The 23,953-nt window shown below is 32.8% G+C and overlaps 1 protein-coding gene and 1 pseudogene across 17 annotated transcripts in view; both read right to left on the bottom strand.

Moving 5' to 3' along the window:
- The window catches only part of PTPRD (protein tyrosine phosphatase, receptor type D), a 468,668-nt gene that overhangs the window by 157,459 nt on the left and 287,256 nt on the right, over positions 1-23,953 (bottom strand). For 9 of the 17 annotated variants that reach the window (XM_025051481.1, XM_025051483.1, XM_025051482.1 and 6 more), the window contains 6 exons: positions 21,233-21,814; positions 12,133-12,266; positions 8,945-9,089; positions 5,215-5,520; positions 4,154-4,347; positions 1,755-1,781 (listed from right to left, as the gene is read on the bottom strand). In XM_025051481.1, coding sequence (XP_024907249.1) covers positions 1,755-1,781; positions 4,154-4,347; positions 5,215-5,520; positions 8,945-9,089; positions 12,133-12,266; positions 21,233-21,814 — 1,388 coding nt within the window. The remainder of the gene's footprint in view (positions 1-1,754; positions 1,782-4,153; positions 4,348-5,214; positions 5,521-8,944; positions 9,090-12,132; positions 12,267-21,232; positions 21,815-23,953) is intronic. The other 8 variants (XM_025051487.1, XM_025051489.1, XM_025051488.1 and 5 more) reach the window with 2 other exon arrangements.
- Positions 10,281-10,399, bottom strand: LOC112485061 (annotated as a pseudogene).

Genomic DNA, 23,953 nt, shown 5'->3' with positions numbered 1-23,953 from the left:
CATACCATGGCCACAAATTCTCATTCTCTTTGTCTTCTCCAATCCTGTCTCCACTCTTCTTGTCCCTGCCTGTTAAAAGCTGGCATTCTTAGATGTTCTGTCATAGCCACTGGTCCTAAATTCACCTCTAGCCCTGACTTCTCACCAGGGCTCCGGTGGCACATATATTGTAAATGTCTGCTGGACATGTTACCTTGATTGTTATGTATTACCTCAAGCTCAACTTAACTAAAGCTTAAACAGAAGCAGATTCTCCTCTTTACTTCCATATTTTAATGAATTGTAGAGGATCTTCAAAGCTTTAGAGTGATTCTCTGACCTCTTTGCTTCCTCAAATTCTTATCTAATCAGCTAGTATTTTGTCAATTATTAAAATACTGATCATAGCTATCGCTTTTCCACTTCTGCTGCCCCAACTGAGTTGAATTTTTATCCTTTTGTGTCTATCTTAGTAAAAAAACTTTTTATTTATTTCCCTCTTTACTAATTTTCTTCTTTCTAATCTGTCCACTAAGTCAATAATTTTAAAGCTGCAGGTAATGACCCATTCAGTAGGTCATGAAGTCAATATAGTCGGTCATGACCAGCATTAAAAAATAAATATACTTGAATGCAAAATAAATATTAAAATTACATACATTTAAAGGTAAGATTATTTTGTAAAACTTTATTTTAAATATATGCATATATCAGTCATGATATATAATGCATGTCTTAATAAGGGTAATGGGTAAAGAAGTTTATAAAACTGCCATATTGTTGATTTTTCAACATTATATTAAAATTTATCTCTTAGCTATATTTAAGATTAACTTATCAACCTGAACCTTTCATTTCTGTCAAATTGGCAAGTTGTCACCTGATTATATCACACTCTTAACTGCCACAATATCTGTTTCTGTTGTGCTCACCTTTTCAAAAAAATATTGCCCCCTCCCACACACACATACTCTTTCTCTTCTTCAATATCTACTCATCCTTTAAGTTCTCAACTACGTTTTTAACACCTCCTCTACGATCCTGGTCTACTGTCTAAACTCACAGCTCTTACTGACATTGCCACTCTTTAACTAATCAGTTACACATTGCTTGAGGTCATCACTTCTGTTGTATTTTATAGAACTTTTCTGAACTTTACATCCTTCTTAGCTACCTAGACTGTAAGCCTTTAGAAGGCAGGTGTCACATCTTATATCTACCCCACTACAGTACCTTATATATAAGCTCTCAATTAATAACATAATCGACTCATTCAAATCTTTTATTTTTTTTTTTAAACTCCTCCCTCAGTGAGATGCTTTCTGCTTTTTGGCACAGCCCATTCAATTTCACTCAAATTTGTATGGGTACAACAGAGAATTGCCATTTCTAGATAGAGCTAATTAGTGCCAGATCCACGTCATCTTATTCACTGAATATATAACCCCGAAGAAGGATTTATGAGCAGCCTACAACAAACAACTCTCTGGTCTATGATACCTCCACTTAAAGCAGGCCTCCTCTGTGTTGCAAGTAAAGTTAGCAGCAGCCACCGAAACGAGTTCATGACATTTCTTATGCAATCAGTAGCACCATGCCAATGTCACAAAATAAAAACCAAAATAAAAAGTGTACCACAGTGAAGATAATTTAAAAAACAATGTGTTAGTTCATGCATCCAAACACATTGTGATGGCATATCACAAATAAGGAGAAGTATGAGAAAAAACAAGCATTTGTGATCTATTTTGACAAAGCAGTCCAAAACTACTCACATGTTCAGTAGTATCATCAAATTCCCACTGATTGATATTAAGAAGGTTGGGGAGAGGGGAAACAAAATAAAAAGAAATAAAAGAAATTTGTAGCCTGATAAAGGCAATGGTGCCTTGCTTAGATTTAAAAAAAAAAAAAAAAAGTAGAAAAAAAAAAAAAGCAACTGATGCAGTGTGTACAATAAAATCCCAAAGAGTATAGTGTGTTATGCTGCCACCTTCATTCCCAATAGAAAAGCCAAAAGTAAATACGTACTGCATTGCTATCACTAAAACCAGCTATTTTTTTTAAATGTGTGGTTCATTGGAATGAATCAATAAAGCATAGCAGAAAACTAATGCACACTGCTTTGTGACATTTATTTTGTCTTCTTCTTTAGGTTACATAGTTAGTTCAAGTCATTAACGTCTTTCATTAATATTGAAATCCTATAGTCACAGTGCACAGTGAAGTCCTGCAAGACGTAATGAAATTTCAATGAATAGTCAAAGAGAATATATGAGAAGAGAAAAATAAAAGAAAAAGAAAACACACAAGGAAAATCAGCAAATTAATAAAGAAAAATCAAAGTAGACAAGAGAGGAAAAAACAAGACTGAGTGGCATTTAAAGCATTTTGTATTACATAGTTCCATTAACTACTACATTCCCAATGAAAACAACAACAGAAACACAGTTCCATAATGTAAGATTATCTAAGAACAGAAGAACATCAAAGTATGATGGTCATATCAGTTTCTTTTCATCATTGCAGACTTAAAAAATAAAACATAAGCATCAATGACTTTATTAATTTTATACTATGAGAACTTACTATTTCACAGGCAGTACAAAATAAATACTTGAAAAAGAGTCAGTGGCTCTTTTCCAGAGTCTAAGGCAGTGATTCCCAACTTTTTTAGCATCAGGGACCAGAGCTTCTATGAGAATCTAATGCCTGATGATCTGAGGTGGAGCTGAGGCGGTGATGATGCTAGTGCTGGGGAGCAGCTGTAAATACAGATTAAGCTTCACTTGCTGGCCGGCCACTTACCTCCTGCTGTGCAGCCCTGTTCCTAACAGGCAACAGACCACTACCAGTCCATGGCCTAGGAGTTGGGGATCCCTGGTCTAAGGGACACAATAAATCTCCAACTAAATTTACTGAAGTGGCCTTCAAACCAACCATCCGAAGGTAGATAAGTTAGCCACTAATCCAGATCCCTTTAGTTAGATCATTTCAAAACTGAAGGAAATATAAGCACTTTTGTGATTTGATTGTATTAAGATTCTGGGGTAAATACTTTCCTCAGAGTCATAGGGATATTTATTGCCCTCTTATTTTCACAGAGACGAAGATGCCAAATTTCTCAATCAGCAAATTTCTCCAGTAGCAGTTCTCAATTTAGATCATAATCTTTCTCACTTTCATAGAAAAAAGAAACTTTCCATTGAAATAAGTTTTAAATTTTTACAAATATTATCCACTGCCATTCCCATCCACCAACATGCTCGATAAAGCACTTTCTTGTTCATAACATCCCATCCCTATTAGACCAAGCACAGGTAAGATAGCCTATGGGTTATGTATAATCCCCAGTAGGGCAGTTATTTATTGAAATATTCCTCTCCACTTTAGGAAACTATGTACAGATGAATTTATTAGGGTACTATCTTTGAATCACTTCTACCATGAAAAAAATGTTAATGCTCTATTTGAAACAACATATTACAAAACCAAGTTGTGACTATATGGTTGTAAACAATGGGCCTAGCATCAAGAGAATTTCTCACATTCTTAACTACTTTCAATACATTTCTTAACTTGGCTCAGAATAGGAGATTCCCAATTTTTCCCTGGGAAACTCTAAATTTTATCATGGTCATTATCTTCATTCTCTGGGATATTAAATGATTCTTTTCATCAAACAGGCAATTTAATAAAGAAGTACTAGAAAATACTATCTGGATACCTTTCCCTGAATAAGAATATCTATTCTTCAACAGAAAAAGTCTAGAAATTAGGTCAACTAAATTCCAAGTAGTTTTAGCACAGCAGAAATTAGATATTATCAGCAAAATTGCTTCTTAGAATTCTTCCCTTTGGTTTGATTAAATCAGTCTTTTTTTGAAGTCAGAAAGGCAAACTCAGATGTAGCAATAGAGAGTTAAATAGCTGTATTTTAAGAAAAAGTAACATGTTGTTAATCAGATGTGCCATTTCACTACAATTTGTTTCATCATTTGATGTCAATTCTGATTGAAAAGGTAAATACACATCGTGTGTTTTAAAACCAAGAATTTTGTACAGGATTTTAAAATGTAAAAAAAAAAAAAAAAAATTAAAATGGCAGCCATTTCAAGCCATAGAAACAAAAAATATCATGTAAAAACATAGGTATGTAATTTTAAAGGCTTACCTGTGCATCAGCCAGCATGACATCCTTCAGCATGGGCTGGCCCTTGGGCTCACCATTTTCCATCCTCACATAATGCACCTGGTATCCTCTTATCTGGCCATGCTGTTTATTGGGCACAGGTGAGCGCCATGAGACTTTAACAGATGTTGAGTTGACAGCCTCTACCTCGACTTTGCGAGGAGGACCACTAGGAACTGGAACAACATCATCGGATAAAAGAAAATTATAGGCACTGTCCCACCCAGCCAGAGCATTTTCTTTACTTAGGTTTAAAAAAAAAAAAAAAAAATGGGCAGACCCACTATGTTTCCTTTGTGGAATACAAACATTTTCAACCAATGAAAATGCTCAACCAATCTGCTCTACCTTTTAAGAAAAGATCAAAAAACATGACCAATGCCAAAAAAAAAATATGGAAGAAAAAAAGAGTATCAGAGAAATAGAAAAACATGTAAAAAATGTACAAAAGCCAAGGAAGATGCTTTGAGGTTCAAAGCATTACAGCACAAAGAGGTATAGCATTGAAATAATAACAAAAACTGCTTGTTGATTGTTGTGTGTTTTTTAAAGGTTTCTTTTTAGCAGAAAAAAAAGATTCTTGACTATATGGATTTTCTTCTTTTTTCTCATATCAAAGGTATTCCATACAACAAATGCCAAAAATTAAATGTTGAGCATCAATGTCTCTGAAAATGCAAGACAAAAAGGCAGCAAGAAGAAGGTAGTTTTAAAATGTTAACTTCAAAATGTAAAAGAAGTGACACAAAAAGCCAAGAAAAATGCAGAAGACTTTAGATGGAAGTACAGAGGAAGAGCCTGGATTGCAAGGTCATAGGAGCAAACTGTTCTTTTAAAGGGAAGCAAATTACTGTGTTGAGATTGAAAGAAAAAAAATGTCCAGGCTGTAGCAAAGGTAGATCTTTGGCAAAAACTACTGATGTTATAGCGATGCTGGGTAAAAAAGATGAGCAGAGAAAAATGGATTACTGTTAGCCTATCAAAAGACAGCAGACCAAGATTGTGTCAGAAGGGAGCAAACTGACGTAGCAGAGGCAACATACCATCTTCATCGGTTCGAATCAACACGGACAAGCTCTCGGGACCAGGGCCGACATCTGTGTGGGCTGTCACAGTTATCCGGTACTCAGTCCATTTTTCCAGCTGTTCCAAAAGGTATTTGGTAGTGTCCGAAGGAATTCCCAAAATCTCATGAGGTTTGTCATCTTCTCCACCCACTGCAGTATACTTGATGGAGTATTCAGTAATAATGCCATTCTGTTTTTCCACTGGTGGAGGTTGCCAACTTACCAAAATACTAGTGGAACTTGGGCTGGTGCAACTAATGTCTTGAGGAGGAGCTGATGGCTCTTATTTTGGTAGTGAGTTAAAGGAGGGTTTGAGTGAAAGGACAGGAGTGGTTGGAAAAAAATGATAAAACAAAAGAAAAGGCAAAAATAAATAAACGAACATTAAGGGCAACAAAATGAAAATAAAGCTTTGAAACTTAAACTTTTAAAGATAAATTATGTACCTTGGCTTAGTAATATGAATAAACAAAAAATAAATAAACGACCAAAGAAAAGGTTAAACAATGGATGGGGGGAATATGCGAAAATGAAAGCTTGAGATAATAGAACCTCCGATAAAATTACCTACCTGAAATTTAAATTCTTCTTCTAAACCAATCCCTCAGTATTCCCCAGCCCTACTATGCAGACTACTCAACTTCAAAAAAGCTGCAAATAATGCAAGATTTATTACATAAGCATCGTGATGATGCTTTACAGATGCTGTTTCAATCTTTCAGTTCTACTTCCTAGAATGAGGGCGATTCATATACAATATTCATTTGTCAAAGGATTCTTAAGTGTAAAAAACTGCAATAACTATTAGATATCCTTTCACCAATTCCATTTTTAAAGAAAATAAACAAAACCCCAACAAACATAAAAGGGTTCCCTCTGACTATCTGTAAAAACTAAGTGTGCCTAACCAGTTTTAATGAAAAGTGTTAACCTAATATTGATCATAGCCCATATACATTGAGCATGCAGAATCAATAAAGGATGAAGATGCATAGTCCAAGATTTACCTACCCGAGAGTAATGTCAGGCTTGTTGATTCTGACTGTAACTTGTACTTACCCTACATCAGCTTTCAGCTTTTTAAAAATTATAACTCTTCTTGAGACACCATTGCTAGTGAAGAATTAGATTCCACCAGCAAATTTTGGTAAATCAATAATTATCATCTATCCCTTACAAAATGTCAATAACATAGACATTAAACACAATGGTTAAAAAAAAAAAACCCTGAGAACCCTCTGGAAAAGATATGACTTATCTTTCGTTTTGTACATAATTACTTTCATTTTCTACATAATTATTCATATAAAGTAGGGTTTATAAAATAGTTAAAAGGTAAACTTATTACCCGTTCTAAAATAAACCATTCACCTTGTTAGCAATCATTTCCATCAAATTAACAAAACATATCATTACTGGAAAAAACTAAAAAGCAATAAAGAACAATGCAGGTATTATCATAATTTATTTTTAAGGTGATAATATATATTTCTAGAAAAACAAACAAGTGGGATAAGACATACATAAATACATATATATTTTTAAGGCAATATATATTTATAATGAGTAAATAATTTCTAATTTTTTTGTATTTAAATATGTAGTTTGAGTATTTACTTAGACCTTCTAGGTCTTAATATTATATAGTGTCAGGCATATCGGGTTGTTTAGAGGATTATTGATCTTTGTTAATTTACATGTCTTGTGTTCTTCATTACAGTCAATCAAAATGAAAAGATCCCTGTACTGACATAAAGAAAATTCTCATAAGAAAGCACTTATGCTTTGAAATAAAATTTGTAAAATCACCAGAATATCATTTTTATTGATTCTGACTACAGGTTCTTATATTTCTAATTATAAAACTATTTTAAATGCATCATAATTATTCATAACGAAATTGAGTTATTCATGTAACAGCAAGGACTCATTTGTAATTCTTTTTAAAAAGCTGATTTGGTTTTCACAACTTTGCTACCTTCGGACCTTCTATTCTTGAGTATATTCAACACCATTTGAAACTTCTATTTTAATAAACAAAGAGAGATAAGCTTTAGGGGTGATTATAAAAAGTCCATTCTGTCTCTAAGTATATACATATGTATGTACGCAAAAAAGTCAAGTTTGTAAACCATTCTGTCTCTGAATATATACGTATGTATGTACGCAAAAAAGTCAAGTTTGTAAACCATTCTGTCTCTAAATATATACGTATGTATGTACGTAAAAAAGTCAAGTTCGTAAACCATTCTGTCTCTAAATATATACGTATGTATGTACGTAAAAAAGTCAAGTTCGTAAACCATTCTGTCTCTGAATATATACGTATGTATGTACGCAAAAAAGTCAAGTTCGTAAACCATGCAAAATATAATACTGAAGCATGTCACATTTCTTTTAATTAAATGTCTGATTTTAAGAATTATTTTCTACAATATTACTTATTAGCCTATCTGGAATTCAAAGCAAACATACAAAACTATATTAATTTACATGCTTCAGATTTGAAAAGAAAGAAAATTTAATGGGAATAAGTTATGATCACTAATGAATTAGCAGGATCCAAATACTTTTCATATGAATAATCATGTTTTCAGAAAAATAAAGAACATGAATTTTATTATCAAAAACCCCTAAAAGATATTGTTTCTATAGAAGAATAAAATGATAGAATACTTGCTTATATGGAAGGAAATTCATCTTTTAAAAATATATAAATTTTATGTTTGCAGACAGGTCAAAAAATTAGGTCAATATAGCATTCTCTTCACAGAATTCAATGCATTTGTATTATATATATGTACTGCATGTCACTATATCAAAATCACTTATAAAATATTTTAAAATCTAAGGAAATAACTCCATAAAACTATTCAATTCAAAGTAAGTGGTTATTTAATAGACTAACTATAAAAACTTATTCATAAAAAGCAAATAGTATTATAAGCCACCAAACTTTCCATCAAAAACAACCTCTCATGTAATATTTTACATAAAAAGCAATCTTAACAATCTTTCCTGGACACAATGAACCCCCATTGTGATAAACACAACTATTCTTTAGGGTAACAGTTCCAAAAAGAAATTGAACCTGAGGAAACAAAATCAAATTTAGGATTGCAAATGTACTTGTGATTATTTCATTGTTCCTAAATTTGTCCAAATACAGATCTGCTGTGAATGTTCAAAATTTTCACATGTACTACTTGCAGAGTTAATAACAAACTAGTCACAAGAGCTGAGCTTTTCTCTGAGTAGGAATAAATACATGAAATAAAGAGATGTTGGTTAGCAAAATTAAAACCTGTATGCTTATAAAAGGTAAAAGTTTGGTCTTTCAATGTCCCTTTTGTTTGCTAAGGCCACTTCTGCTTATTTTGCAACTTGAATTTTGCTTTACAGTCTTGTAGTTCAGTAAATGGGGCTTGATCTAACACTCCTATCACCCATTTTTCTTGTAGAGGTCTCCTAACTACTCTGAAAGCCTTTCAATTTAAGAAGGGGGAAAACGAAACCTACTATTTGGACCAAATTTAAAACCAACATAGGTCACAGCTGTACTCTAATCCCCAAAGCTAGACATTTACTAGCATAGAGACTACCGACTATTAAGCATATTAAGTAGCAGGTCTGTTGGCTGGGGATAAAAGCCAGCAACACTTCCTAGTGAAAAAAGGGCAGAGAGTAAGCAAAGAGAGACACCTACTTGACTGCATGGTTCTAGCTGATATTTCAGCTGTAGAAGCACCCAAGCCTTGAGGAGAGCGTGCAGCCAGACGAAAGTAGTACAAGCTATTTGGTTTCAGCCCTTGCAGTCTGTAAGAAGTCCCTGGCTCAATGGTAATTCGTTGCTGTGGATATGTAACAAGAAAGAAAACTCGGTCATCTTCTTTAAGATTTGGGCAATTTTTTTTTTTTTTTTTTACCACAATGCCTGGAACATCAGATTTGTGTCATAAAGATTATAATCTCATCAAAACATCACATACAGAACCAAAGGAGTATCAAAGACTCTGCTAGGGAAATGGCATAATGAAAATATTAGCATTTAAAAGGCATAATAAAAATATCAGCATTTAAAAGGCAAGTTTCTGCAACAAATAGGGCAATTAGAATAAGGATAGCCACAGGGATCTTTCTAATGATGACACAACTAACCAAAAGAAACAGATAAAAAGGAGATTGAGGCCACCACAATGGATGTGTTCTATCCTTGAGGCAGGCATGGTGCTGTGACAGAGCCCACAAAAAAAATGACACCTGCCCCTGAGAGTGGAGTATGCCCAATATGTGCAATTTCAATTGAAGAGATGTCTAGCTCATCTTCCATGACCTTCAGCAATCTAAATGGGGCAAAGAAAATATGGCCAAAAGTAATAACAGAAACTAGAATGCAGTTTATATGAAATTGGTATAAAAGAGAACTAAAATTGCCAAGGTCTAATGGGATAAAAATCAGATGTTAGTTACTGAAGAAAGTTGGATAATTTATACGAAAATGTTGTCACTCTAGGTTGATTTAAAATAATTTTAAAACTTCCTTTATTTCAGTTTTATATCCCATCCTACATATGAGTGAAATCAGAAGGAAGGAGGGGAGAAGGGAGGTAGATAAAGGTAAAGGGGATCGAATATATGGTGATAAAAGGAAACTGAACTCTGGATGGTGAACACACAATATAATATACATATGATGTATTATTGAACTGTATACTTGAAACCTATATAATTTTATTAAACAATGTCACATCAATAAATTTAATTTTAAAAATTATATAAAAAGTTAAAAATAAAACGAAAAAAACTTCCTTTCTTTGTGAATACAGTCTACATCTGGAAAAAAAGTCACAAACGTTTCTATAACTTTTAACATCATAAAGGACTTTTGAAATAAGGTTTCTTTAATCAAATGTTGTAATTACTTTTCATGCTTGAAATTTGCTTTTGCTTTTTTTTTTTTTTTTTAGGCGAGGCAATCCTTGGTTGACCTCACAGATTGCAAGGACCTTGTTGTCTTACAATCCCTTATTTTTTATTTAATACGCCTATAGTACCTGGTCTTCTCAGGTGGTCTCCCATCCAAGTACTGACCAGGCCCGACCCTGCTTAGCTTCCATGTTCAGAGGGGATCGGGCTTGTTCAGGATGGCATGGCCGTAGATGCCTTTGCTTTTTAGACAGCTATAGGTGTTTATGGGTAATCAATCTCAGATTGAACATTAGCCTGTAGTAAACCTTAAAATATGTAATCTAGTAATGGCATAAATAATCTTAAAGCTTTTCATAAATGTTTGTTGTTCACACAAAGAGAAAACAGTCAAGAGGAATTCAAATATAAAATCAGAGAAAACATCCCTAGGGTGTTCTGACTTGCAAATACAAAAGCTTTAAATTTTTTTAGATTTACCAAACAATAAGAAATAAAAGAGATTCTCTAAACAAACAATTGTAAAGCAGCATTGGTCTATCAATGTTCAAGCGTCCGTAGCATTCTCAAAAAACTGCCACTTTCTTCACTGTTTTTATTTTGTTTCTCAGTTAGGTAGTCATAAGGATAGAAAATAACTGAATGCTAATTTGTCTCATTAAAAGACCAATAATTGTAACATCAGTATTTTAAGTTATATCAGCATTTTAATTATATAACTTTTTAAGTTATTAACTTACATTGGCTTTATTAGCTAAATCTAAAAGCGTTGCATTTAGAAGCTGGTCTTTGGAGATTCTGCTCAATTCAAACAAATGAAATAAAATAGACGTTTACAGTAACATATTAATTATAGCTTTTAAAGTGATGTTCCACAATTTAATTGATAATAGTTCATTTAGTATGTTCATGTTTTAAAAAGGTGTTCCTTGTTAGATCTTAGGGGCTGTTTAGTTTTGTGAAAGTCTTTTTAAGATAAAGAATGCAAAGAGGTAAAATAAAATGGCTTATGTGGACTGAGTTTTCATACAGTTTCAGTAGCATTTTTGTCTAAACATGCTCTATTGAAATTTACAATAACAAAAGAATCATATATTCCCTTTCTGGAAATGTGAGATGAATCTTAATACTGATTTCTATAATCTATTCAGTGTACCCAATGGGCAATGTACCCTAATGGTTAAGAACACAAATTCTGAAAACTTCCTCGATTCAAATTCTAGTTTTGCCATTCAGTAGTGTGAGATTTTGGGCAAATTATTTAACTTTTTTCTACGTCTCCATTTTGTTCTACGTGAAACTGATTAATAGAGGCTGACTCATAGCACTGTTGTAAGGATTAAATGAGTTAATATATGTGAAACCCTTAGAACAGTGCCTGATAATATACATATTTTGATTTTTGTTTCTCGTTTCAGTAACTATCAACAATTTCCAGCCTTCTATAATCTACTGTTATTTTATTTTCATAATATAATCAAACTTTATATATACTCACATTCATATCAAATAATTTTTGGTATACAAATAAACATTTGTGATGCTGCATCTTTTCTAAAACCAGTTTGGGCAAATTCATATATCCAAAGTCACTGTAAACATATAACTAAGTCTTGGAGCTTAGTTATATGTTTACAGTGATTAATGTACTTTAATGCAGAAGAAAAAAAAAGAGGTCCCCACGTCTCATAGGGTATATTCTTTTATAATCTGATACTTCCACAAGTAACTTGGAAATCAGAATAAACAATAGTTCCAATAGAGACAATAGCTATTCTTTTTCCCCTCCCCAAACAAGTCTCCAAATATCGTGATTTTTTTTGTCAAGTTTCTCTTTTGATAAATAAATCTTTCTATGAAAGTCCTCTGGAAATATCTGGCCTTTCAATAGAAGTTGGGCAAGTACACTTAAGTAGAGCAGTGCTTTAGTGTAGTGATTAATTACAAAGGTGAGAAGCACAGTCCTACCTCCTCTCCATGCTCCCCATCTTTGTAGACCAGTTCATAGTTGGCGATGGTGTCTGACCGTGGAGGTGTCCAAGAGAGCAAAATACTTGTTTCAGACTCGGGTTCTGCTTTGAAGTTTAATGGCTGCCCTGGTACTAAAAACAGGGAGTCAAAGAATTGAGTTTACCATCACCATAAATATTCATATGTTCTTTCATTAGTACATCTGTTGAAACCTTTCAAAACGTGTCTACATGTATCAGCTTAATGGAGAACTAGGTCTCTTACATTGTCCAAATTAATTTGTATATATAAAGCCCATTTTCCTCCTTCAAGGAAAAGAATGATATTATGAATTCTGTCCATGTCCTTGGGTGGTATAATATTTATACAAGATACAGAACTAGCAAATGTAAAATATATCAGGCTCTGAATTCAATTTTAAGAGTAATGGAATTATTTACTTCATAATATTGTTGTAAGTGATCAATGAAATGATTTAAATGATGCACTTGCAATAAATATTGCCTAAATCATAATCAGGGCTAAATTTATAAAAGCTATTGCTATTTTGTAACTGAGTGGAAACTTACTCTCTAGCACTGTATATAACTTTCAAAATTATTTCCAATTAGGTTTATAAAATTCCACCTTCACTGCATTAATAGAACCTACAGGCAACCAGAATCACTTAGCAGTTTTTATTACCAACCCATGTTTTAAGAAAGAGGTGAAAAAGGAGATAAAAAGCTATCACTTACAAATAATTACTTCTAACCCCGAAATGACTTAATACATTAGATCTAATATAAACTTAATATTGTCCCTAGTGAGAGGGAGCTAAATTACTACACAAATTAAAAAGTTTATAGAATACACTTATTATCAGAAATATAGTAATTTATCAAAGGTCTTCCATAATTCTCATATTAGTCATATTACCCATGCAATAGAGAATTTGGAAGAGCTATATATGAGATGTAGTAACAAATGAGACATCTATCTAGTTGAAAACACCTTACTCAAATGTTATTTTACAATAAGTTTACTGACCCCCAACCCTTGGTTAACACCTAATTCCCATCAGGTCCTCTAACCATTATTCACAAGGCTAATGGACTTCAGAGCATTGATAGCACAGCAAACTTCACATTATTCTTGGCCAGTGTCTGCTCTGATTGGTGCCCAAGCTTTGCTGGCTGTTAAAGAATTTGATCATTACCCTTGATATTGTGGCATGTTTCAAAGTCTAATAACTAAACATATATTCCTATCCCCAAAAGTTCATGTGAGAATTCCGTGTGTATTTAATAAAAAAACAAGAACAATGATATGTACTTCACACCAGAGGGAAAAAGATCATCTAAAGTGCTTTCTGCAAATAAGTGTAAACATTGAAAAACATATAAATTAATGTAACTGGTAGCTGATATATGACACCGATTTCTTAAGTACTTGAATCATCATTTTTATAAGTTGAAAAAACCAAAATGTATTACTTTCTTTCTCTTTTGTAATCATCTCTCTGGAGTATGATTTTAAAACTGCTTGTTGTTTAAAAAGGGATTAAAGTCTAGAGGGATCTAGCAGATTGGTTTCTAAGATCCCTAATTATCATTTTATTCCACTGTCTGCTCTGATAACCTGTGAGTCAGACTCTTTCTCTGTGTGTGTGTGTGTGTGTGTGTGTGTATCTTATGCATGTGCAATTACACACACATTCATGTTAGGACTGATGCTTAAGGCCACCAATAGTCAGTGCTTCATATTTCTAATTGCATTCATCTCTTCTCTCTTTTTATATCACAGGCCTTGAGATACTCATTAATTTAATGCCTCTGGGAATATATGTTCTGAACAGGGTATTTTTTTTTAAAGTACCTGCCCAGTGGGTGACCTAACACAATCATTCAGATTGAAAGATGGAGACAAAAGAAGATAAAAAAAAGATCAAGAGCAAGAGAAGGAGAAACAGAGAGAAATAAAAATAAACAGGCAAATAGCAAAGCAAATAGCAAATGTATTACTTCTAAAAGGGAAACACCAAAGGTACTGAAAGGAGCAACAATGGAAGTCAAGAGCAATCAGGCAGATGGAGAAATTATGATTGGATTCTAAGATGATGAGAGGGTTTCTCAGCCTCAAACACACCCACAAATACATACACACATATCTGTACAGCCACTTCTTTTTCTCTAGTTTTATTCCTTTTTGCCTTTTCCTCAACTTCCACAAGTCTGGGGAAGAAGAAATCCTTGTGATAACTCCGAACTTAAATCAAACTGGAGGACAGTATTGTCAGGAATCAAAAACACAGACAGTATTGAAGGGCTCCTTAGGACAATAGCTTGTTACGTGTTTTCTCCTTGCCTAACGCTAATAATAAATTAAGTGACATTGATTGAAAACATCTTGGAAATTTAATTAAATTTTTCTTATTTAAACTGTTTACTTTCTTGCTTTTAATTTTACTTGAACAAATTCCCGGTAGGTCTCAATGCTTCATCCTCGTTTAGTGACACAAACTTCACCTGATCCTCTAATTCTGTTTGGTTCTATTAAGGACCTTCTTCTTCTAAATAATGAATCAGATAGGCATACCAGTGTCTTAGAGGATTTACTGTCCATTATATTCTTGGACAAAGTAAGTAGTGGCCAGATGACTTAATGGTAGGTCTCTGCACCTAACGTTTAAAGGGCTCTCTTCTTCTGCTTCCACCATCCTTTTCTTTTGAAATAATTTGGAGGGTAATTTAAGTTACCAGATTCTAGTAACATAAATGCCTATAGGTGTCAGGAAAATTGCTTAGATGAGTGTAGAAGCCATGTGAGGCTTGGGATCGGCTAGAGAATGCCTGGCCCACCCAAAGGAGCTGATAAGGTTCAGCATCAGGAAACTGCTGCCTTGTGGAATATGGGCCAAGTCTTGCCCAAGCTTCTGAGTTTTCAGCAGAAGTTGACAGTGAATCTTCTATCTTTCAGTTTTTAACAACTGGAAATTGAATTAAGTGAAATTAACTCAAAAACACTGAATGGGGCAAAATGTATCTATAGGTGAAATCCAGCATATGGACCAGTGCTTTAAAAGATCTTTTCATATCAGGGTCTTCGCTCATGAATGCTTTAAGGTGCTACTACTCAGACTTTCTTGGGATTTGAGAGTTCACCTACAGATATTGCTTCCTCAAGGTCATTTAGTTATAGTTGAAACAACTACAATAAAGCTGAGGCTTCAAAGGAAAATAAAAAAAGAGAGAGAAGTGAAATTAATGGATTTATTTTTACATTCCCCAAACATATTAGGTCTAATGATGATAATATATGTATTTGAGAAAACACTTTAGGGGACTCCAAATTGTTATATTTATTTTCTGTGCTTGGAGACATAGGGAATACTTCATCATCTGTCAACTGGATTTTTATACCAAACATTGTGGCTACAGAGGTTTATTAACATTTATATTTGCATTTTCTCCCCACCCGTCACACATACACATAATTTTTTTAATACTCTTAGAGTCTTTATACTTCAAAGTTACTGGCATTCACTTACCTCTTGTTCGTTTAAGTCTATTTTATTTTTATTTAAGAGATTTTTCCGTGTTGCATTATTTCCCTCAACAATTACCTGAACATAAATTTCATGATAAAAATCTGAAATTCTGAGTAATTCATGGGCAAATGGAAAGAACCCATCTGGAAACTTAAATCCAATTATTATACCTTAAAAATGGAAATATGATAATATTGACCATAAACCAAATTTAGAATGTAAATGTAAAAAGAGGAAATAAAAGTAGAAATACAAACTATTTTTTTAAATTACTCATAAGAAATGGTTATATTCTGTGAAGTGGTGTTAATGGTATATTTTTCTTGATTTACTTATTTAATGTTCACAAGGATATACAAATATGAATTATCATTTCCCTAAAATAAGATTATAATCCCATTGATAAATGTAAAGTATTTGAGTAGTACCACTATTATACTCTATAAATACCTAAGGCAATTCAAAGACAGAGAAAGGAGAATGAATTAGAAATAAAGGAAAAATACGCATGTCATCTAAAATGTTGATATTCGAAGAGATCAACATTTGAGTAAAATTTAGGGAATATCTCTTAAAAGAAAAAGAGTAGCAAATATTAAGTGGCTAAACAAAAATTTCATCTAGCCATTTATAAATATGAAATATTACCGAAGAGACTAGAAAACCCATTATTGGTAAAATGTGTAGTACTTTAATAAGGTACATATTTTTAAATGTGTATATCTACCTTATTGATAAATGATAATAACAACAATAAAAGCAACAACCAGAATTATAGTGGAAGTAAAACGAAATAAAACAAAACAAAATTCAAAACAAAGAATCTGATTTGTACGTGCCACAAATATATCATTGACAAAATAGGTACCCAATACACAAGCAGAGGCACAAATCTTACTCTGACCTGTCATTAAACATCAATAAGAAAATGTTAAATTTTATTAAATTTAGATCCAGAGCTCCTTCCTCATTGCTAAAACCATTTAGAGAAAGCATTTAAATTGGGCTCATAATTTTGGCTATTGGGAGTCAGTCTTATTTTAGTTTGCTGATACAGGCCTGTTGACTTACACTAATGAAGTGATTTATGAAGTTCTGGACACCTAAAGCACAATATTTCTAACTGTCATAGGTTTACATTATAATAATTTCGCAATGTCAGAATTTGTAGAATTACCTTCTTCAAAATGTTTAAAGTTGATACTACCCATTAGTATTTACTTAGTAAATATATAATTCTTTTCTTCCAAAGACTTATATTATTAAGATACACAAATACAAATCAGTAGACTTTTCCCAAGAATATATTAAGTATATAGAAGAATTAGAGGTCAGATATGTTTTCTAAAGTTCAGAAAATAAGACATTAGGATTTAACAGGTTTAGAATGCTTCCATCATCAAATGACATTTTTTATAGTGTATTATTTTTAAGATAAAATTTATTTCATTTATCAGTTTTATTTGTACTTCTTAAAATAAAGTATAGTTACTCAAAGATTTCATTATAATTATCTGTATGAGAAAACTATATAAGAAAATATCCTTTCCAAATGTGTTAGCTAATAGTGGAGATCTTCTTCTAGAACAATATTAATACTTCTCTTATAAACTACCATATCTTCCACATAGTTTCAAGGTGAACTAGTTGTAAGTGACTAGAATGCCAGAAGTTAAAATTTGGAAAATTTGGAAGGTTAACCCATATTTCTAGAAAATAATCATCTTAAATTTTTTCACATTTAAAATTATTTAAAGTTTATTTAATATCTTCACATTTGTATTTAAGGGGAAATATTATTGACAATAAAATGAATATTTTGATTTTCTATATTATCAGAAATATACCAATTTACATGAATCCTCCATTTATATTATTATGGGTGACAGCAGTCTTAAATAAGATCAAATGTGATAATTTCCCTTTTAAAATCACTGTTATTAAATACTGTTCCTTCAGAGTCTTATTTTAAACAAAAATTGAGATATTAGTGTCAAGGAATTAAATACAATAAAATAAAATGAACACATTTCCAATGTAAAAGACAAAATTTTACCTTTCTGTGTATATGAAATTAAAATACGCTTGAGAAATTCTTACACATTATTGATTAGTAAATTTTCATAGGTTGAGAAAAGATAAAATTGCAGTGAAAGTAATCATGTCCTTAAATTTTATATAACCTCTTTAAAAGAATATTTTATAATGGTTTATGTCTTTGCCTAGCAATGATCCTAAGAATTAGCAAGTCAGCAACAAGAAAAAGGAGCAGCTCAGCATTAATTATATCAGAACGAACATCATTGTATTTGGCAGTTGTCCACTAACATCAAATGGCCTTTGTTAATTAAGCCTAGAGAACAGATCAAATCATTTGTGCTATTTTGGAAGGTTTTCTTAGCCTATTGATCTTGGCAGGCGCAAGTCATTATGTCATCATATATCTTCTCAATCATTGGGTATTAAAAGTCACATATCTTCTCAATCAATGGGTATTAAAAGTACAACTATTATGGAAGATTCTTGGAAATATCTTAAAGTCTAATGGAGATTGGAAACAACTATTCTAATGCATCTGTGACCCATTCGCCTAGATATTTCTAAGTTCAGAGTCCTTGGATCACATTAACTCATTTGCCCCTGTTATAATACTACTTTCATTGAGTTATGATTTATGTTACATTATGCCCACTGGTAAGATAGAAAATCAAAATATGGCCTATTTAACATCAGTTCTGTATCTTTCAATAAACTGTGACCAAAGGCATTACTGTCTATTATTCCATGTTCTAAATATAGGATTCTCATAATTCTCAAGAATTCTTAGGTTTGGGCTGAATTTAGTTCCAGGAACTATTTGGTTTCTTAGATAGCCTAAATCCTACTGTCATCAAAAAAGAAAGTAATGAAACATGAAAGATTTCTATGTTTAAATCTGTGGTTAGAAAACCAAATTTAGTGATTGAGTATAATAACTTTCTATGAAAAAAGGTATTTATTCTAGTTCTTTCAGATAAACTTATTTTTTCATATTTAAGTGGCTTAATATACTTTTGTACTGGGATGCTCTACTAGCCACTTCAAATATTTCAGAAGTAAATTCTATGTCATTATTAAAGATATGAATTAATGACATACTGTGTTTCCTGTCTCTATTTGTTTATCGAGCACCTAGAGCGCACAATGACCTAGTAGTCACTAAAACTAGCACTAGCACATTAGAAAATTATTATTTTGAAAGATATTGGTGCTTAAAAGTTATCTAGGGTACCGAGATTTAAATTCTGCTTTCCCACTTACTAACCTCATGACCCAAAGCAAGTTCCTGAAATTTTTATCTATGATCCTCAGTTTACTCATTGGCAAGTAGGATAATTTCACATCTGCCTAATTTGGGTAGTAAGAATTAATACATGGAAGTTTATAGCAGAGTGCCTAACATATCTCAGCTGTTAGTATTATGATGATGATTATATGTTATCATCAAGTTATAAGATGTTTCTGTCCATTTACAAAATCGATAGCCCTGCTATGGGTTTAAGTGTGTCCCACAAAAATTTATGTTAAATTCCTAAGCCCCAGAACCTCAAGATGTAGAAATAGGGTTGCTGTAGACGTATTTAGTTAAAATGACATCACTAGGTTGGGCCCTAATCCATTTTGACTGGTATCCTTTAAAAAAGTGAATATTTGGACACAGAGACAAGCACAGAGGGAGAATGACATGCGACAATGAATGCAGAGATCAAGATGATGCTTCTAACAAGCCATGGAACAGCCAAGATTGACAACAAACCACCAGAAACTAGAATAAAGTCTTGAAACCTTCCTCACAGTTCTCAGAGGGAACCAAATCTGCTGACATCTTGATTTTGGACTTCTAGCCTCTAGAATTGAGAGACAACAAACACTTGTTGTTTAAACCACCCAGTAAATGTATTTGTTACAGTAGCCCTAGGAAGCAAATAGAATTTCTAATCTTTATAAGGTGGTTATTATTTCAGATGAGAAAACTAAAGTTCAGAGAAGAAGTAACTTGTCCCAGGTTGCAGAGCTAAAAATGGTAGATTGGGATTCAAACCCTGGTTATGTCACTCCAAGACCAGGGATTTTTAAAATATCATAGCTGAAAAATCAGAAAAACTAAAAGTGGATTATAGGAATATATTCTTCTCATATACTTTCTTGTATCTTTTAATGGTAATTGAGCTGCTCGAGTAGTATAATATAAAATAATCTTATAATAGTTGATGACTTTTAATCAAGTCAAAGAACAAGATTCACAGATTTCTATATTTTCTGTTGAGAAACTTATGAAAAATTAATCTATAGTATTTTCCTATAAGTTAATATAGCAAATAAATACAGAACTGTAAAAGTCAAGTCGGGAAAATTTATGGATGATTTTTAGGGTAATCATGGTAAAATATATTTTTATATTTATCTTTCATACTAGTAGAGAAAAAAATAAATCCATGAACAAACCAATAAGAACGATATGAAAATAAAGCCAGGCAGGCTGTAAATATGTTCTGAGATTTAGCAGCCAGGGCAAATAGGTAAACATAGTCATATGATTTATAAAGCCCATGACATGAAAACAAGTCAGTGACTAAAAAAGTTTATTAGTTACGACACCTAAGAATGTGTTAATTCATCCCCAAGGTTATCTAAGAGTTACACACCTATAGATTATAGATACTATCTCCAGTAATACATTTCTCCAATAATACGTAAATTATCATAACAAACCATTGATATGGGTCACTCATAGATTAATGGAAGTTTAAAAGGCACCAACAAAATATGTCAAACGAATAGCTCTCAGAAGTTCAAGAAGAAAGCTGCTGTTATATTTCCAGTCCAGGCAAAATTGGTCACTTTGAATCAAAGACCATAGAGATTTGATATCCCTTTTTAAAAATAAAACCACTGGCAGGGCCAAGTTTTTCTTCATAAAGTAGTTTGGCGTCTGTCTAATACTAAAGTGGGTGAATCAAGCCCCAAAGTTTTATCTTAGATCTTGGTAACTATCTTTCTTCACCTCTAAGGCCATACAAAGAAAACAAAATCTAAAAGCCATTAAGAGAATATTTATTTTTAAGAAGTAGCTTCCTGGCAAATATAAGCCATTTAAATATCCAAGGCCCCTTGACAAATGGTTTTATTTTTAACTTTATGCTGAACCATCAAATCTTCCACAAATTATTTTAGTGACTATTCTATCACAGTCACTAGTATAAAAAAGCAGAGACAGAGTTCTTTTATTTTCAAAATGCTGCATGGAGGACACATTCATCCATCTATGCAGAAAAGTGTTCAAGTCATTTGGGTACAAATTAAAAGAAAGGATGCTCAATGCATCCTTGTACTTCGAACTATTCTTTAGTCTTTCAGGTAAGTCTGCCTGTTTCCTTTCCAGATGCCTTTATCTTAACCCTTCTCTTAGAAACTCTAAGTCTCAAAAATTAAAAATTTATATTATTTTTGTTCTTCATTTTTGTCCTTGCCACCTGTTAGCACCAATTCCTTCCTCCTTTCCTACTCCCCATCCAGAACCAGACTTACCTCCTGTCTGAGTGATGACTTGTATATCACTTGAAAGAGGACCATCTCCAATTGAGGTAAAAGCCAGGACTTTGACAGAATATGTTTTCTGGGGCACTAAGTTGCCAATAGTAGTGATCTGGCTGTCAGCTACATTGTGTTTCATCCAGTTGTTGACGTGCTGAGTGGGATCCATTGTATAATAAACTCTGTACCCTTGGATCTGCCCATTTGGCTCCTCAGGTTCCTTCCATTGTACCAAAATGGTGGTTGAACTCAACATCCGCGCCTGGACATCCCGTGGGGCGCTGGACGGTGCTTGCTCTGACGTTTGTGTTAGTACAGGCTCACTGGGAGGCCCCCGTCCAATATTATTGACAGCAACAACCCTGAATTCATAATCCGAGTAGGGACTAAGTCCAGCAACACTGTAGCGTGTGGTTGCCACTCCATCAATTTCTTTATAAGGTTCCTCAGAATTTTTAGGTTTATGCTGAATGATGTAATAAGAGACAGGCTCAGGGTTCCCAGAGTCCCAGGTCAGTGTGATGCTTGTGGCTGTGCTCTCTGTCACTACAGGAGTTCCTGGAGGTTTGGGTAAGGCTTGCAGGGAGGAAAAAAAGAGACAGTCACCACCCATCATAAACTCTATTGGGAAGACGGAATTATGTGCCTACTAAATATTTGACTGGATGATATTATAGCATAAAATAGTTTTCTAATTGGCCAGAAAAGTACAGTAAGACAAGCATAGGTGACAAATCCCGTTACCAGACAGGCATCATCGCACTGTATTTTGGGGCTTGTGTCCAAATCTACCACTTATTAGCTATGTGATCTTGGATGTGTTGCTTAACCTCTCTTTGCTTTAGTTTTCTCATGTGAAAAATGGAAAAAAAAAAAAACTGTGTTATTGGAATTATATAGTTGGGTAACTCTATTTCATGAGTTTACTGTAAAGACTAATGAGCTAATCCAGTAATGCCCTTAGAATATATCTGGCATCCTCAAAAAACATTTTATTATTGTTATTATTGTTATTATTATTATTAGCTTGGTCAATTAGACCCTTGCTTCAAGAAATAAATTATATAACTAAATATTAATAAACATTGGAAAAATCTGGAATATATTGAATTGGTATTAAAATGCTATCGAAGAATAATATCCATATTGTTTTCCAGTTGTAAGACATAGGTAACATTACTATAATTTTCTTATAATCTAACTTTTATATTCAAAAAATGCCAAAGCTACTAAATTAAATCATATTCACAAATCCCTTTTAAAGTATTTTATTGTCATAATATGTATTCTATATTTGACATCAGTAATATTTGAGATAATAGCTACATAATAAATATTTGCAATTCAATTCACCTTAGAGATCCAATTTATTTTTCATTTTAGCAGAACACAACTCAAAATGCTACTAATTAAGAATACAATCCATCTACATTGATGACCTCACATTTAAATACCTTACCCAGGACAATGATTCTGAAAGAGTTATTAGGAGAGAATCCATCTGACTTTTTGGAGAAAAGTCAGAAGGCAATCCTCATATAAACCAACTCTTTAGTACCTTTTTCCTTGTCGACATAAAGGAAAAAAGTACAGTACTCCCTAGAATGGCAGCTTTTCAAGAGAAGCAACCTTGTACTTGATTACTGTTGGGTCCCCAATAACCTAGAACACTGCTAGCACTGAGTAGGTTTTTCTCAAGGATTGCTAAATGATTGAATGAGTCGATTTCCATTTTTCTTACTCTTTTCAAGTCGCTCTATTTGTTTTGATTCACTTTTTGCCTTCAAGATCCACTCTTATGTTTTATTTACTTATTTTTGAGATGGAGCAGGCAGGGAAACAGCAATAGTCAGGAAAATAAAGATAAGAAGTAGAATAAGATATTAGTTTACTGTGACTCGTGACTTTGAATTTTTGAAGGTCTTCAGTAAACCTTCAAATATTTAAAGCTGAAATGGTTATTATGAGAAAGGCTATTTGCATATCACTCTAAGAACTATAGAACAATAATATTTGACCAAAGGACTTTACTGAAAATAATAAAAAGACATTTGTTTAAATATTCTGGCCTGACATTTTTCAAGGAAGTAGGTGATCCAAATTTTCCCTAGATGTCTTTCTGAATTTTTAAAGTAAAAATATTTCTAATTAGATGTGTGTTTACTGATAGTTAACAGATCTTATTAGTTTTGCTATGTCACATTTACTGTACAGTATCTGTAATGTATAGATAAGTATAAATATGATTAATATAGTTAAGAATATACAATATAATGTTACTATTTTAAATGACTAAATGTTGACAATGGTGTGTATCTTTGTTCTTATGTCACATTATTGGTTTTATATAGTATATATTTGATATATTTGCTTTGTTAGAGATATAGAATGTAACATGTGTGTTACATTTCTTAGGATCAAACTTCCTAGAAAGGGAAGTTAATTTGTGTTCATTTTGCAGTACTTCCAGATATTTGCAGAAACCTCAAGTTACCCTCAGTCTGATCCATTTTGCAAATGTTCTAGAATTCTATAAACATTGGGTAAAAACAATTGGTATCCTCACATACTTACTTTTTCTTTGATTCAAATATATCCGTGGAATGTAGTACTGTGATTATGTTTAGTTCTCTTATTTCAAGCACAAAATATTTCTTGAGCACTTCCTCATTGCAAGGTAAAAAATAAAGCTAAAACAATATAAATCCTCTTGCA

The sequence above is a fragment of the Pteropus alecto genome, unplaced genomic scaffold (genome assembly GCF_000325575.1).
Source record: "Pteropus alecto unplaced genomic scaffold, ASM32557v1 scaffold95, whole genome shotgun sequence".
Taxonomy (NCBI): Eukaryota; Metazoa; Chordata; class Mammalia; order Chiroptera; family Pteropodidae; genus Pteropus; species Pteropus alecto.
Note: the sequence above shows the minus strand (reverse complement) of the source record. Positions and strands in the feature narration are given on the sequence as shown.